Below are 15,000 nucleotides of genomic sequence, written 5' to 3'. Positions count from 1 at the left end.
TTTAAACGACTTGTCTACACGATAGGCAAACCTTGGAGTTGTTAATGCGAATAAGCGTCGGTCGTTCGTTTACATCTGTTAGAGAGATGATAAAATTCTCTTCCAAATATCGTGCTGGCACTCCATTGTCTGTGGACCGAACGGTCACCTTGTATGTTTGTTGTGTTTCATAATCGAGATTTGCGTCGACGGATGTAAACAGGTAATTGCTTATTACTCTGAATTTGTCACCAGGGTTGTTTACAAGAGCGTAGTTATGCCGATCCGTGACGTCTTGATCTTGAGTCGTAAAGGTACCAATCGGAGCATCGTTCTCATTCTCTCTAATAGTTGATCCAGACAGCTCTATGTCCTGCGAATAATAGACAGAGAACATATACACACAGAGTACAGACGAACAGAGTGACGTACATGAGGAACGTCGTTAACATTTACAATCTCGACATGAAATCGTTTCGTTCGAAACAATCCTTTCAGATCAGTCACTCGGATTATAACGTAATGTTTCAAGCTATTCTCATAGTTAAGAAGATCTGCTACCATGATAGGTACGGCGCAGTATGTGATGACTTCCTGCAAAAAACGTTAACTACACGGTCTGTCTGTATCTTGTGAAGCGAATGCGCAACCTACCGGGTTGGTGAAGATTGCCATACAGGCGGTCTGGCCAGAATTTCCCAGCGCAAACATTCCGTTCGAGTCATCGTCCAAACGAAAAGACAAAGTCTCGTTAGCATCGTAGTCGAACACTTCTACTGTGCCGAAAACCGTTCCCACGGGTTCGTTTTCTTGCACCCGCGGACTGTTATCCGGGTAAGGCAAATATCCAGACTTTGCCACGATACTGATATTGACTAGAGCTTCATTGACGTTGGTTACTTCGATAACAAAGCGTCTGGTCATCTGTACACAAGTTTCAATCGAATTAGCTAGTCAGCGCTGGATCATTATGTTGCAGTGACGGATCCAGTGGTAATCCTTTGCTGACCTCGTTCTCTACGCTACACACACGCTGCATGCATTTCAATGTTGTGATACTCTAAAAGATCTACGCGGTCACCAAAACTCTAAAAATTCAAACTAAAGAACTCTCACCAAAATCAACTATCTCTCAGATGAAAACTGTCACTTTATGACACAACCTTTTGCTACCGTTTACTGCAGACGTTTACCGTATCGAAGAAATAAAGCATTGAAATTACCTGTGTGGCCGTGCTTAGTACCCGTATGTGTGATGAGCGTATCTCTGTTAGCAAGGAAGACCGATACCTGTGCATTTTTCAAGGTAAGGGCTGTGAGACATATGGTGGGAAGTTATGATATATTGACTAAAGCAAACTGGGACCCCAAACTTATCACGCAAGTATCGATTTTGTTAATATAAAAAATATGGCGTCTGAAACTACACCCTTCCTAGATTAGTTTATAGATAATGCATTTTAGGAGTGTTAGGGGCATTTAGTATATGGTTAAACCTAAAGTAGTTACTTCCAAACGAGGATAGAGCGTGCTACAGACAGGGAATCGTCTGAACAGGGACGTAAGCTTCCTGCAGGAAGATACTAGTTATTGCATCTTTCTTTCAACAAGTTTTAGTATTTTATAAAAGTTTTCCTAAATTTTGTATATTTTCTTTTTCTTTTTTGAATTTTTAGGTCTAACGCGCGTCACAAGCCCCAGTCTTTGACTAGAGAACCCTTTTCAAATTCTTGGATCCGCCACTGTGCATACTAGTTGAGATATACCTTAAGAGGCGTCGTGCCGTTGTCCTGACTTTCCACAACAATGGAATGAGCCGTTGCCACTTCGTAGTTGACCACTTTTGCGACCTTGAGTTTATTTGCCACAACTTTGAATCGCCCGTTGTCGTCATCAGCCAGTGAATACGATAGGCTCTGACCGTCGTCCTCATCCGTCGACGACAGAATACCAACGACAGCATCGATAGGGTAGTTCTCTACTACTTTGTTATCGGACGGATCGAGATCACGTGGTTGATCGTTGATATCATTGACAAAGATAAAAAGTTTGATATCAACTGAAAGAGATGGAACGCCACTGTCTGTCGCCCTGACAACGATATCATGTTGTCTTTGAGCTTCATAGTTGAGCAAGCAAGACGAACCACCAAAGGCAAGACAATTAGTATTGTCCACCGCTACCTAAACAAACAGTTTACCACTCTTGTTCGCAATAGACTGGGTTAAAATTACAACACTGTAAACGACCTTGATCGTGTCGCCAACCACTTTGAATCGTCCGCCTGCCGTGTCGAGCAACGCGTATTTGAACGACTGACGCGAGCTTTGAGAGTTGTCAGGATCGTTTGTGTTCAATTTGCCAACGACAGTCTCGACCGGAGAGTTCTCGTTTACCTGTCAACAACACGCAATGTCATCAAACTACACGACACGTTTTCGATCGTATTTACGTCGTTGTTAGATATTTGAATGTTGGTTGGTTTCTCGTTGACATCTGTGATTGAAATAGTGAACTTCTCGTCGCGATACAAGCCTTTCTTGTCTGTACTGCGAACTTCAACAACGTATCTAACATTGTCACATTAATTAATTGGTGAGTGTGACGTAACGAGACACACAATCCCTACGTGCGTTGTTGTGTCTCGTAGTCTGGACTGAAAGCAATTTTCAGTGACGTGTCGGTCAAAGTAAACTTTGCGCCTGCGCTGTCGAGTAAAGTGTACGTGTGACTGTCATCGACGTTAGGATCTGTCGTAGACAACGTCCCGACAACCGTTCCACTAGCAGCATTCTCGTTTACCACGGAATTAGACAAAGAGACCTAAAAATTGAGAAAAGACATTTGAGAAACTGTGCGGTTACATTGCTGTTACAGTACATTCACACCTCTACTATCCGGACACCATGAGACCCAATCTTGACAATGAGTGAGACATGTATAAGTTCGTATCGCGGAGGAACACTTCGATACCGCGTGTTTCTCAGATTTAGATATTGTAAATCAGTCGGCCATACATCACAATACATTACAGTTCATTTTCACAACTAGACGAGTTTTAGCTAAAGAAAGTTATTTTCATCTGCCATCTTTATAGATTTTCTCTATTTAACTAATTCGGCAGCTCTATCCGCCATTGCTTGACTAGGACAAGTGGGATTGATATTGATGGACTATAGGTGTCTCATACGGGGTCTTGCTAGTAGAGGTTTGTGTGTAATTGTGGCATACCTTAGTTGGAGGATCGTTAACTCTTCTGCAGTATGTCGTGCTGTAAGTTGTCCATACGCCCGATGATAAACATTTCATTGTCCATGGTGCGTTCTTGACGGCATACCCAGATGGACACGTTATGCTGCAAGTGTGTAGATATGTCGTACCGGTGCAACTGAAAGTCGGGTATCTGCACGTTGTCCCGTATGTCGTACTACTATGACAGTGTGCGACGGACGGAGTACCGCAAACGCGTGGATTGCAACTTGTACCGTCGCTGCCGAGAAGGTAGCCGGTATTGCAAGAACAAACGCCATCATTACAGTTATGCTGACATCCCCCGTTTGGCAAACCGCACAATTTAGTGTCCTGTAAGTAAAGCGAGTTTGCTCTGCCACTTCAGCAAGTTCACGGACACTAGAAAAATAATCTTACAACCAAAGAAGGACAACTGGTGCCCTTGCAGACTTGCTGTTGTGTGACGGTGCGATACCGTTGCTGCAATCCCGTCGAGCATTTCGTAGAGCAGCTGGTCCAGCTACTCCATCCGTCCACCTACGTAAAAGACCGTCATGGCACCATGATCAGAATAATAACACTTGCGTTAGGCTAGAAGAATAAAATTAGTCGTTTGACAAAAGCGCGCGCATTAATTTAGCTGGTAGGCGCGTGTTTTCAAAACTAAATAAATTTTTAAGTTTAATTAAAATTTAGTTAAGCATTTGAACTTTTGCTGTAATTCTTCATTAGCATACTTGAATTTCATCAATTTTAGTTCACATGCGACTTTGAGAAATGCCAGTTGCATGCTAAGTTCAAAAATTAAGTATAATAGGTACATGTTTGTACACCAATTAAGAGTTGATATTAATAATAACAAAAATAAACTCGTGCGCGAATTTTAAACATACAACTTGTGTCCAACAAGTAATTGTATTCTTGTGGTCTTACCTGACAATTTTTATTTACGTAAACAGTACAAGACGTTGTTTGCGAGAGAGCCGGACATGTTCTTTTACACAATGGTGACATCGTAATTTTTCTCGTTCTTGTCTGTGTGCCCAAGCCGCAAGTATTAGTACAAGATGAATAAGCCGACCAAAGAGAAACCTAGAGTGACACGTACACGTTGCGTTTTATGGACTAAATCAATGGTCTGTCGCGCCATAAACCGGGCCAAAGAGTGGACCTATGACTAGATTTAGGGCGTGGGTTGTTAGAGTTAAGGCCGGTTCACAGATCTCATTGACCAACTGTAACATAATTTACCGCACTGAAACGTTCAACAGCGTACGTTACAACAGTCTATTCTCCATTCGTCATTCTCTGGATTGTCGACAATCCGGTGAACGACGGGGCGGGGAGGGACTGGCTCGAATTTATCACAGAATACGTTCTTTCAACGTCTTGTCTATAGTTTTGCGTACCCTGACCTTTGGGACCTCGCGTCAATCTCTTGGTTAGGCTACGATTGTTTGAAGAAATCACGTGTTATTACAATTGCGCAAACCGTATTGGTTAACGTTCGCTCCGTTACGTCAAAATAGAATCGAACACAATCCTATTCCAACATACGTATCGTATCGTATCGTATAGCGTATCCTATCGTAACGTCACCTGGTTCATACACGACGCTCGCAACGTTACGTTACGTTACGTTACGTTACGTTACGTTACGTTGGTCGAGCGTAGAGTATTTATGAACTGGCCTTTAAACAGGTTTCATTTTTAGTTGACTATTCCGTTATTCGCTGTCAATAATGGACTCTCGGGTTTTTTGGCGTCGGTCCAACAGTTTCGTTACAGCTCATACTGACCCGACACGTTCTCGCTCCATTGAAGTAGCACGTCTTTGTTTCTTGGAGGGTAGGACAAGAACCGCCACAATTGGAACTGCGAGTTATAGATCTGCTACGGTATCTAATCGATCACATAGGAACGTTTCCGAAACGCGTCATTCAATGCAGTCTACCATAAGCCTTACTGTAAGCCACTGCCGCAGGTAGATGAACAAAAGCTCCAATTGCTCCAAGAACCGACTACCATGAAACACTAGAAATAGTCGACACCCTAACATCAACACATTACTTATCGTTCGTTACCTTGGCAGTTGACTCGGCAACATCCAGCAGTGCAAGACCGGGAACTGGAAAGAGAGGGACAGGAGGACCCACCACAGAAAAGATTAACAGACACTGATCGGTAGCGATATTGGTTACCGCTTCCGCATTTGCCGTTGCTAGGCTGACAGGATCCGTAGTTACTCCATGCGGTCACCTGGAGACAATGAGATGGAAGACTCGTACCTTTAGAGCTAATTAAAAATGTCTACCTGGCAGTTTTGTTTATCATATCTCGAACATGATATTGTTTGAAGCGCAGATGAGCAATTCGTTCCAGAACAGCTTGGGTAGGTTAGAATGGTACGACTTCTGCTTTTCGTGCTTGTCCCACATCTCGTTCCGCACTGATTCCAGCCAGACCAGGCCGACATTTGGCAGTTGACGCGGCAACAAGGACCGCTAACAAACAACATTCAATTACTACTCTATCTCTACATTGGTATCCGCCAAGTCTGATCCGACGTGCCTGCATGTCTTGGACTGGCTTAGGCTTGGACACCTACTTCCTCCGCATGCAGAATGACGACTAAACACAGCCCTCGTAAGTATGAGTAGACATAGCGATATTGCGGATGACTAAAGTAGATTGTAGAAAGACGTTTTATGACAACCAAACCTGATAGTTCTGTTTCGCCATTTTACTCCTGATCCACCGCAAGGAGCTTTGCAAGATAACCATGTTGCCCAACTGTTTAATATGACAGTACCGAGCATTTGTAAAGACTCAATTCGAAAATGCTCTTAATTCGACTTACCAATGCAGTTTACAGGACAACACGGACAAGGTGTGCAACTACGTTGAGTTTTAGTAGAAGAAGGGCAGCTGGATCCTCCACAAGAAGGATACCTTGACAAACATTCATCATCGTGTACGTCATTAAAAGCATAACGTCAGCGATCTCTTACCTTGATACACTGCGATATCGATGCTGTGTGCACGATGATCCACAGCCACTACAGCTTGACCAAGATCCTCACGTGTTCATGATGCAACTTGAACAAAGACGTGGTTTAGAAGAACAAGCATGATTAAAGATAAATGTTAATGCTCGTGCCGAGTACTTAGCAAAATAAAAATTACACTGGACTTTATATCAGAGCTGTTGTTACCAAGAAAACAGAGCCAAACTTGGCCGCAGAGAACTGGTTTGGGTTCCAGGAGGCTCCAACACTTTAACTCTCCTGCATGTGTACCGTTTTCTGCTATAGAAATTTGAGAGGACTAAAAACTTTAATTAACTATAATCGATGCGCCATGAACTATCAACGATGACATGTTCTTCTTAGCTCTCTATGGTTATATCAGTTGAGCTCTAAAAATTGAAGTCTACGGATTACAGTATTAACTACATAAACTACAGTCCAGGCACAGCCTCTCAATGCCACACCTACACGTGGCTCGACATGGGAGGATCACCAGAAGTCCTGTAGATTAAATTGCATCAATTTCTACTGACAGTAAAACAAAAGATGTAATAATTTGAACAAGTTCAATAAATAATAAAACTTCTTGCAGTTATTTCTTGACATGTGAGCAATGTACGTCTACGACGTGCATATTTGTACTCACTTTTTTTGGCAACACGGTCCATTGCAGCTCCTAGTGTTTGACAAAGCGGGGGTGCACGATCCTCCACAACTCTCTGTTCTGGTCTTGCTCCTGTGTCGTGTCTGTATTCCAGTCTTCCCACATGCTGCAGAACAACTTCCCCAAGAATTCCAATTTCCCACCAGGCAGTTGACCGCACTGCATCCTCTTCTTCTCCGTCGCCACCAGCTCTTGCCGGTAGTAACCAAACTCGACAAAACAATTAGCAGTAGCAAACAGCACCGAATCTTGAACAAAGCCATGTAGTGACCTTCTCAGAAAACCACGAGTCCGGCTAATTAATAAATCTCCATTCACGCCACAGAAAACAGTGTGTATCAATGTTCTATTTTTAATTAACTTAATGTACGTTTTGCTAATTAAGACTTAATAGACTCGACCCAGCTTTACTGCGCCTTCGTCATTGCCCGGATTGTCTCATCTGAGGATTGACAGTTCGGGCATTGACGAGGTCGGAGTGAGACAAAGTCGAGTCTGTAGAGTACATATTAATGAATACTATTAAACTAATTATTATATATTAATTAAGCTCACTACCTGTAAAATCTATCTAAAATCGTACAAAGCGATTGTCGTTTCATGTAACCGCAAAGTCCGTATTTAATAATACGGTAAAAATAGTCTGTAGTTGCCAAAGAGTTGTCGTATACGGGACATAAATATTGCTAATGGTTACGTAATTATATTTCCCTCTAGATAACGGAAACAGTGAAAGTAACAGTACCAGCACCTTTCTGTAAAACTGCAATGCATGTTCTAGACCATTCTGGCAAATAATGAGGAGTTGCATAACAAACATACAGCAAACGATTCTAAGAGGCCTCTTTGAGTCCTATGTAGACACTTGAGAAATCAAACCTAGAAACTGGGTCACTAGCCGATTGGCAGTTGCTGTAAGCAAATCCCCTTACCGGACCCCGGTTCTATAGCTAGAGTTGGATGTCTAGATTTACAGCTGATAGCAGAAACCATGCAGGGTCAACACTGCACTCTTAGACACCATGCACATGCACAGAAGACGTATGCGAAACGTGAACGCCAACATATCTACAACGCATGTTGAAAAGACGCAATTTATCTAACATCCAAGCAGAAAAACTTTCTATGCAAACAAGGGAACACAAGGAAGACATTGAACAACAAGCGGATAAATTGCACCAGCAAGCGCTACATCTTACCGTAATCAATTTTTGACTTTCCAAACTTCAACCTGCAGTCTCTAGATTGACTAGAAGCTCGCCGCTGATTGTAGTCGCGCGCAGCCAAGTCCGTCTTTTCTAGCATAAATGCATGCTTCAGGCGGAACAGGATCTAGTGTGTTTACATTAATTTGAATATACTTCTAGAGTAGTTGTAGGCGTTTTTGTTATTAATCAATAACGACGTGTATGGGTCGAAACATCCCAAGTATATCTTGGTCTATTTACGGTAAACATCTCTCGCAAGCCAACACATCGTATCCTACACTACAATACGCGAACGCTCGGGAACGCCCACTTCCGTCTGTCCACATGTATGTCTGTAACGCGCTGATCGACACGACGCCGGTCTTGGATCGTCGTGAAACGCGGCGGGCCGGTCGAGATCGAGAGTCCGAGACGAACGGTCGCGTCATGTTCTGAAATAAGATGAGCCGGAGTTTGTTTGCTCAATTCATTAACCGAGTATGCGGATGTGACGTGCGCTCGCCAGCCACTGTACGCCATCCTCTAATTCCCAGAGTGCAAGATGCGCCGGCTAACCGGGCCGCTTTCGCGTGCATGCGTGCGTCTGTGCGTCCGTGTGTCACGGATGGTGCGTCTTCTTTACAGAAGTGGCGTACAACGATAGATTGCCACCGCCCATAGGGCGGGTAGTACTAGTACTATATAATACGTCAACTTCCGTCTGTCTGTTTGCATGTTCGGATGTCTGTAACGCGTCAATCGACACGACGCCGGTCTTGCAAAACGCGGGCGGCCGGATTTCGCAACCGTATCGGGATCGGTCGAATGTCTCCTATCTCCGACGGTCAGAAACGAAACTTTGACGTTTTGAAATGAGATGTGCCGGAGTTTGTTTAGTTAGATTTACTTAATCGAGAATGCAGATGTGACGTGCATTCGCCAGCCACTGTACGCTATTTCTATTCTCTAATTCCAACAACTGGTAGGAGGTTTTAAGCCGTTACCGGCCCGAGTGCGTGCGTGCGTTCGTACGTCTGTGTGTCATGGAAGTTGCGTATACGTCTTCTTTGCGGAAGTGGCATTATTCTTTACGAATTATTTACTACTATTAGATATAGATAATAACGTTGTTATTGAGAAGAGTCTGAAAAGTGCAAACCGCGCTGTCTGAAGTGTGTAAGATGCATAGAGTAATAAAGCGCCTGTATTGTGAACGCGCGATGGTAGTTGTGGGAATGGCGTACAGTGGCTCGCCACATCCGCACATAATATATATGTACATTCGCATACTCCATTAATTAAACAAACAAACTCCGGCTTCTAAAGTCTTGTTTCTGGTCGTCGGAGGCAGCGAAATCAGACTCAAGCCAATCTCAACCCGGCGGCCGCCGATCAGAGATCGGCGTCGGTTTGATTGCATTACAGACCATACGGACATCCAAACGGACAGGCGAAACTAAAGTGGAAATTGATGTACTAAAGTATAGGCTAAAGCCTGACTAGTCCTACCCCGTCCTATGGGCGGAGCAGTCTACTTTGCGCGTTTAGAATACGCGCGTCCTATTACTGTGTGCTTCTTACACATGCAGCCAGCGCAGTTTGCACTCTATGCATTTGCTGTTGTCGTTGTACTCGGACTTTTTCCATGCATGATCTATTCGTGGAGAATGACGCCACTTTCGAAAAGCAGACGCACCTTCCGTGGCACACGGGCGGACAGACGCACGCACAAGCGGGCCGGCTTAAACCTGGCGCATCAGACAGTACAGTACAGTGGCTTTGGCGAGTGCACGTCACATCCGCATACTCGGGTAATTGAACAAACAAACTCCGGCGCATCTCATTTCAAAACGCCAAAGTCTCGTTTCTGTCCGTCGGAGGCAGTCCAGGCGAAATCCGACTCGACCCCGTTTGTCTTGGACGGCCTAACTCAACCTGGCAGCCGCATTTTGAGACCATCGGAGACCGGCGTCGTGTCGATCAGCGCATTACAGACAAACATCCAGAGGAGGGTTGGCTTACTATAGCACAGGACTCACACTCTGCACGTAACGTAACTTACCGTAACGTAGGGCGACGTTATGCAAGATAATTCAAATTTTGTTGTTATAACTTACCGTATTGATTTTCGTAACGTAAGATGAGATGTTGAGATGGATTTAACTTTTCCCGGTTGAGGTAAGGAATTATCCCATCGTGGAGCAGTACGTGGTGGTTCTCCTGACCAATGCGCATTTCACAGCAGTGACTAAAGTTTGATATCCCCCAAAGCCTGAAATTTCTTATCCACATTCTCTTGTTTTGGGCTTTTCTCTTACGACAGCAGAAGAAGTAGTAAGAGACGGCGTTTCCTCGGCTTTGTGACGGAAGCTCTCGGCAGATAGGGGACATACAATGAACGTATGCGAAGATCTCAATGTGAATGCGATCAAAATATCATGTTAAGTTACGTATATCGCCCTACGTTGATAAAATACGTTACGTGCTCACTGCTTAATATCGTACGACGCCATATCATCATTATAGTGTGTAGATCAAACTGATCCCTAACTGCATGCAGAGACAACTACTCTGCTGGATCCCTATCCTCCTCTTTAGAACAATATCCACATCTCATGGCGTGTTGACTACCTTAGTTCGCTTCAGTTCAATTCAATCAAACTTTGATTGAATATCAGTAGTGCAGGTAACAAGTGATTGACTCAATGAGTAACTGCTAAAAGGTCTCTAGTTGAGCCACATCTTGACATAATTAAGTGTATCGATGTGCTTCCCATTTCTGGCCTTCCTTTGAATTAATGTCCAAAGTATTAAAAATCAAATGCAGATATAGAACCAAGACCAACTTATTACTGCTGTAGAACTTCATGTTCTGCTCTGGCATATTGGCTGCCATAGTATGTACCTCTTCTGGTGGTTTTCGTATCTTCTATTCATTTTATGTTGAGTAATCACTTTATTATTGGTTTCTACTTATCCCCATACTTAGTGTTCTCGTCTTATTCTCTACATTCTGGTAATGTTTGTTCTCTTTGTTCTTCTTTGATGACGTCCCTAACAGATTGGCTCTCAAGGGTTTGAAACCACCAGTTATTTGGTCTTGCAACATATCATGACACACCTTCGCCTAGGGTTACCGTTTCCATGGTGATGGAGAAATTGTGGCACCAGGCTTAAAAGTTGTGGTCCCAGACAAATAGAGAAAGGTAATTAATTACTATAGAATAGTTATCAACTTGACAATGTTTTCACTGTTTTGTTGAGAATTATCATGCACTAAGTGGATCCAGTTTGCAGAAGAATACCAATGTTGCAACACAAGATAATTAATTGTCCAAGAGTTAATGCCAAGACTCATTTTTTAGACAGTTGATAACATACTCATTTGATGAATCTCTTGATGTGCTGTACCATCAACAGTTTCAAGTCTTTGGAAGACTTTGCACACTTGCAACTATAAATGAGCCGGCATTGCTGCTTGACTGTGACAGTCTTGCTTGACACATTGCAATTGCAGAGTGTGGTTTCAACTTTCATACGGTTATGTTAGAGAGACAATCTGTCAATAATTATTGTTCCTGATACCAACAAAGCGCATTGTTTGAGGACTGACTAATTTGGCTATTGTGTATTCTATAAGAACTTTTGAATACGAAGTTGGGCATTAAAGAAATTTGCCATATTTAATATCAATAATTTTGAAATGATTTAATATTAACTGTTGTGGCCACGTAGTGCTCCTTGAGGTCACAATTTGGGTTCTTTCTCAAATTCGACCTTCAACTCTGCCAAACAGATCTCGGAATATCGTCGAAGTTTGCCCTGTAACGGTGTCAGTCTTTGTGAGGATAGACATTAGCTATGTGAGTTTGGTTCCTACTACTACTGTAGTAGTTCCCATTGCATCACCTCCTAGTGCATGTATATGGGGTTTAGACGGATTATGAGGACATAAAGAGACTCCTTGTATGACACACTAGCGGATCCAGACGGGGGCACTGGGGGCACGTCCCCCCGTTTGGAAAAACTTTCTTCTAAGTGAACGGACCCATCAGACATTGGTTGGTACTCAGAGGGCGACGTAGAATTTTCAAATCTGAGTCTATAGGATCCTAACACTATAAATAGAATCATTTTGACCTATTACCGTGCATCTACAAATACCTGCAAGTGCGCATGTTCTGTCTGTACACGTACACGTACAAGCAGGGAAAAGTTCGACACATGGCGTGTACCAAACGCAAACAGTTATCACTGACAGGATTTCTTTCTGAGTCGTCATCTCAAGAGCAGGCAGCAAAGTAAACTTTTTAGTGGACACGCCCACAAACTAGGTTTCGTGCCCCCCCGTCTATCAAATCCTGTATCCGCTACTGGTATGGGACTGTTATCTAGACCTCATTACTCCCTTCCCAAACCGTTTGACGTAAAGTGTGGTTTGACTAGATTGCTTATATCAGAGACTGTTTTGTAATTGGTTTCTGACCCAGGAACAGTGTAGTATCCCCCCAACCGTGTTCCCTATGAAAATGGAGTCATACTCCTATGGTTTACGGTATACCTTTTAATTGGCATTCCTTGGGGAATCTAACATCGCATGCCCCAAATTCTAGACGTAAAAGAGAAGTTCAGTAGAGTAAGTCTTGATTCTTTGGTGGATGGCAAAAAAACACTTTGGCGAAGCGCATTGTATTTTATTGAAGCCACCTATAGCTTCTAGACCTACTACTGTAGTAGGTCTCTAGTGAGTGGCGCCTCTGATTAGATCGTTCTAGTAGCCAAGCTGTTGCGTTAATTTTTCTTTCAAGTTTCAATTTACTGTAATAATTAATTAGTTTGTCACGTGCAGTTTGCCTTGGCTACCTACACTGCACACTGCATGCTTTGCTTTTACGCATTGTGGTACAAGCTGAAGCTGATTGTACCAATGCAAACGTATAACACATTACAACAATACCAAAGTATGTTCATCAAATCAATTAGCTAGTTTCACCAGGAAATGCCAATTTGCTTACGAAAGTTGAAACATGTACACGCTGTTGCGTAGCTAGTTTCACCAGGAAATGCAAATTTGTTTACGAAAGTTGAAACATGTACACGCTGTTGCGTCACGTAGCTAAAGTCACCTACAAGGAAAAATAATATCTATACAGGCGTTGCCCCACGGTTAGCCAAATACAAGCATAATAGGAACAAAATTAATATGAACCAGATAAGAGCAAATATGAACTTAATTAATAGGAGCAGAATATAGTCCCGTATGTACCTATAATAGAAGCAAAATATAGTCCCGTACATACAACAGATAGTCCTTATCTTGGATCTCGTGCACACGTCTAGATAGTTATGGCAGCCAGGAAGAACCGAACTTCGTATAGTCTCGGTGCTCACGAAGACGGATACCGTTACTGGGCAGACTTCAATGACTCTATCTTTTCCGAAGGTGAATCACGATATGCCTACAAAGGCACATACCACGGCGATGGCCCAAAATCTGGAGCTAAATGCGTGGTGAAAGTATTTAAAGATGGCTATGCACTGACCCCTAGTGATTGGACAGCAGACGTTAACACGTCAAAGCGAGCACAACAACTTGCAGAAGATTGGCATCGCTACATCCCGACAAATCGACCGCCTCAGTTTAAGCTTCCTATCATCGCACAGATGGACAAGCGCTCAATTTGTTTCAGTTCATCAAGCTCTGTGCTGAAGGGCATAATCAGACCCAAAGGGTACGTCTCGATTGAAGACTTTATCGACGGTCATTATCAAAAATTCAGTAGTAACTACGGTTGGACGACCGGTGCTGGCCAATTCGCAGCTGCTTTTTCACATTTTACGTGGCATATCACCAACGGCAGAGAGTTAGTCTGCGACCTGCAAGGAGTGAAGAAAGACGACTTATACGACCTAACGGATCCAGCTATACATTCTCTTAATGGTCGGTACGGTAATACTGATTTTGGCCAAGAAGGAATGGATATCTTTTTCAAGACTCATAGGTGCAACTCGTTTTGCGACCAACTTTCTTTACCAGCCAGACATCACCGCGCGATCCGTTTGATTCCCATGGCTTGCACTACATACAAGTTTCAAATTGGGTGAGCAAATTTGCATTTCCGCAATACATGTAGTTGATTTTACAATATATATATATATATATATATATATATATATATATATATATATATGTATATATATATATATATATATATATATATATATATATATATTATGATGTATTACTAAGTTTTAAGTTGGGAAGGGGATGGCTAGATGTGAGTGTTACAAAATATGTAATAAATTATATATATATATATATATATATATATATTATGTTGCCAATATAGATGTATATATTTTTATAAACTAGCTACTAGACGTAGAGTAGCCAGTGACCCAGTCACACTAACTGCAATCCGACTGAAAGTCATATACGCAGTTCAATTCTAACGTACACAGATGATAATAGCATGTTTTAGACGTCATTACATGTCTACCCTTCTGACAATTTAATTAACAAGCTAACTGTTAGCTTAATTTATAGACAAGTTCTGTCACACTTGAAACAGGTCATCATTAAGCATATTGTACATAGATAATAATAACATATCGTATTCGCCCGTAATAACACCCATACCGGAATAACGCCCATGCCCAACTCTCCTTCCAAGCTCAAGTCTAAACCCAGGATACGCATGCGCAGACAAACAAAATGGGTCTGCAGAACATTCGTCTCCGTCTGTGTGCGTTTGACAAGGTGGTGTCAGTGTTGTGTCAAAGTGCTAACTGCTAGACTCATGTCTTCGTTGCGATTACCGACCCTGATGCTTTCGACCGGCTTCAGGCCGACCACTCTGGTCTGCATGTGTGTACGTACATACAGTTTTTAGTTAATTTCTGCGTGTAT

At 42.7% G+C, this 15,000-nt stretch overlaps 2 protein-coding genes across 2 annotated transcripts in view; one reads left to right on the top strand and one right to left on the bottom strand.

Moving 5' to 3' along the window:
* Nucleotides 1–11,596, bottom strand: part of LOC134194597 (protocadherin Fat 4-like) — a 17,881-nt gene extending 6,285 nt beyond the window's left edge. The window contains exons 1-14 of the mRNA XM_062663540.1: nucleotides 11,539–11,596; nucleotides 6,886–7,113; nucleotides 6,222–6,275; nucleotides 6,084–6,162; nucleotides 5,932–6,003; nucleotides 3,661–3,747; nucleotides 3,465–3,609; nucleotides 2,609–2,802; nucleotides 2,432–2,549; nucleotides 2,229–2,375; nucleotides 1,746–2,162; nucleotides 634–903; nucleotides 412–573; nucleotides 32–352 (exon numbers count right to left, since the gene is read on the bottom strand). Coding sequence (XP_062519524.1) covers nucleotides 32–352; nucleotides 412–573; nucleotides 634–903; nucleotides 1,746–2,162; nucleotides 2,229–2,375; nucleotides 2,432–2,549; nucleotides 2,609–2,802; nucleotides 3,465–3,609; nucleotides 3,661–3,747; nucleotides 5,932–6,003; nucleotides 6,084–6,162; nucleotides 6,222–6,275; nucleotides 6,886–7,113; nucleotides 11,539–11,596 — 2,352 coding nt within the window. The remainder of the gene's footprint in view (nucleotides 1–31; nucleotides 353–411; nucleotides 574–633; nucleotides 904–1,745; nucleotides 2,163–2,228; nucleotides 2,376–2,431; nucleotides 2,550–2,608; nucleotides 2,803–3,464; nucleotides 3,610–3,660; nucleotides 3,748–5,931; nucleotides 6,004–6,083; nucleotides 6,163–6,221; nucleotides 6,276–6,885; nucleotides 7,114–11,538) is intronic.
* Nucleotides 11,597–13,436: 1,840 nt separating this feature from the next.
* Nucleotides 13,437–14,092, top strand: LOC134194596 (uncharacterized). The gene is made up of 2 exons (XM_062663539.1): nucleotides 13,437–14,040; nucleotides 14,085–14,092. Exons 1-2 carry the CDS (start codon nucleotides 13,437–13,439, stop codon nucleotides 14,090–14,092), a joined length of 612 nt encoding a protein of 203 aa, XP_062519523.1.
* The last annotated feature ends 908 nt before the right edge of the window (nucleotides 14,093–15,000 follow it).

The sequence above is a fragment of the Corticium candelabrum genome, chromosome 19 (genome assembly GCF_963422355.1).
Source record: "Corticium candelabrum chromosome 19, ooCorCand1.1, whole genome shotgun sequence".
Classification (NCBI taxonomy): Eukaryota; Metazoa; Porifera; class Homoscleromorpha; order Homosclerophorida; family Plakinidae; genus Corticium; species Corticium candelabrum.
This window is presented reverse-complemented; position numbering and strand designations above follow the sequence as displayed.

Bases quoted from the DNA above. Each gene is read 5' to 3' on its own strand.
- LOC134194596 (XM_062663539.1), top strand. From the start codon at position 13,437: ATGGCAGCCAGGAAGAACCGAACTTCGTATAGTCTCGGTGCTCACGAA.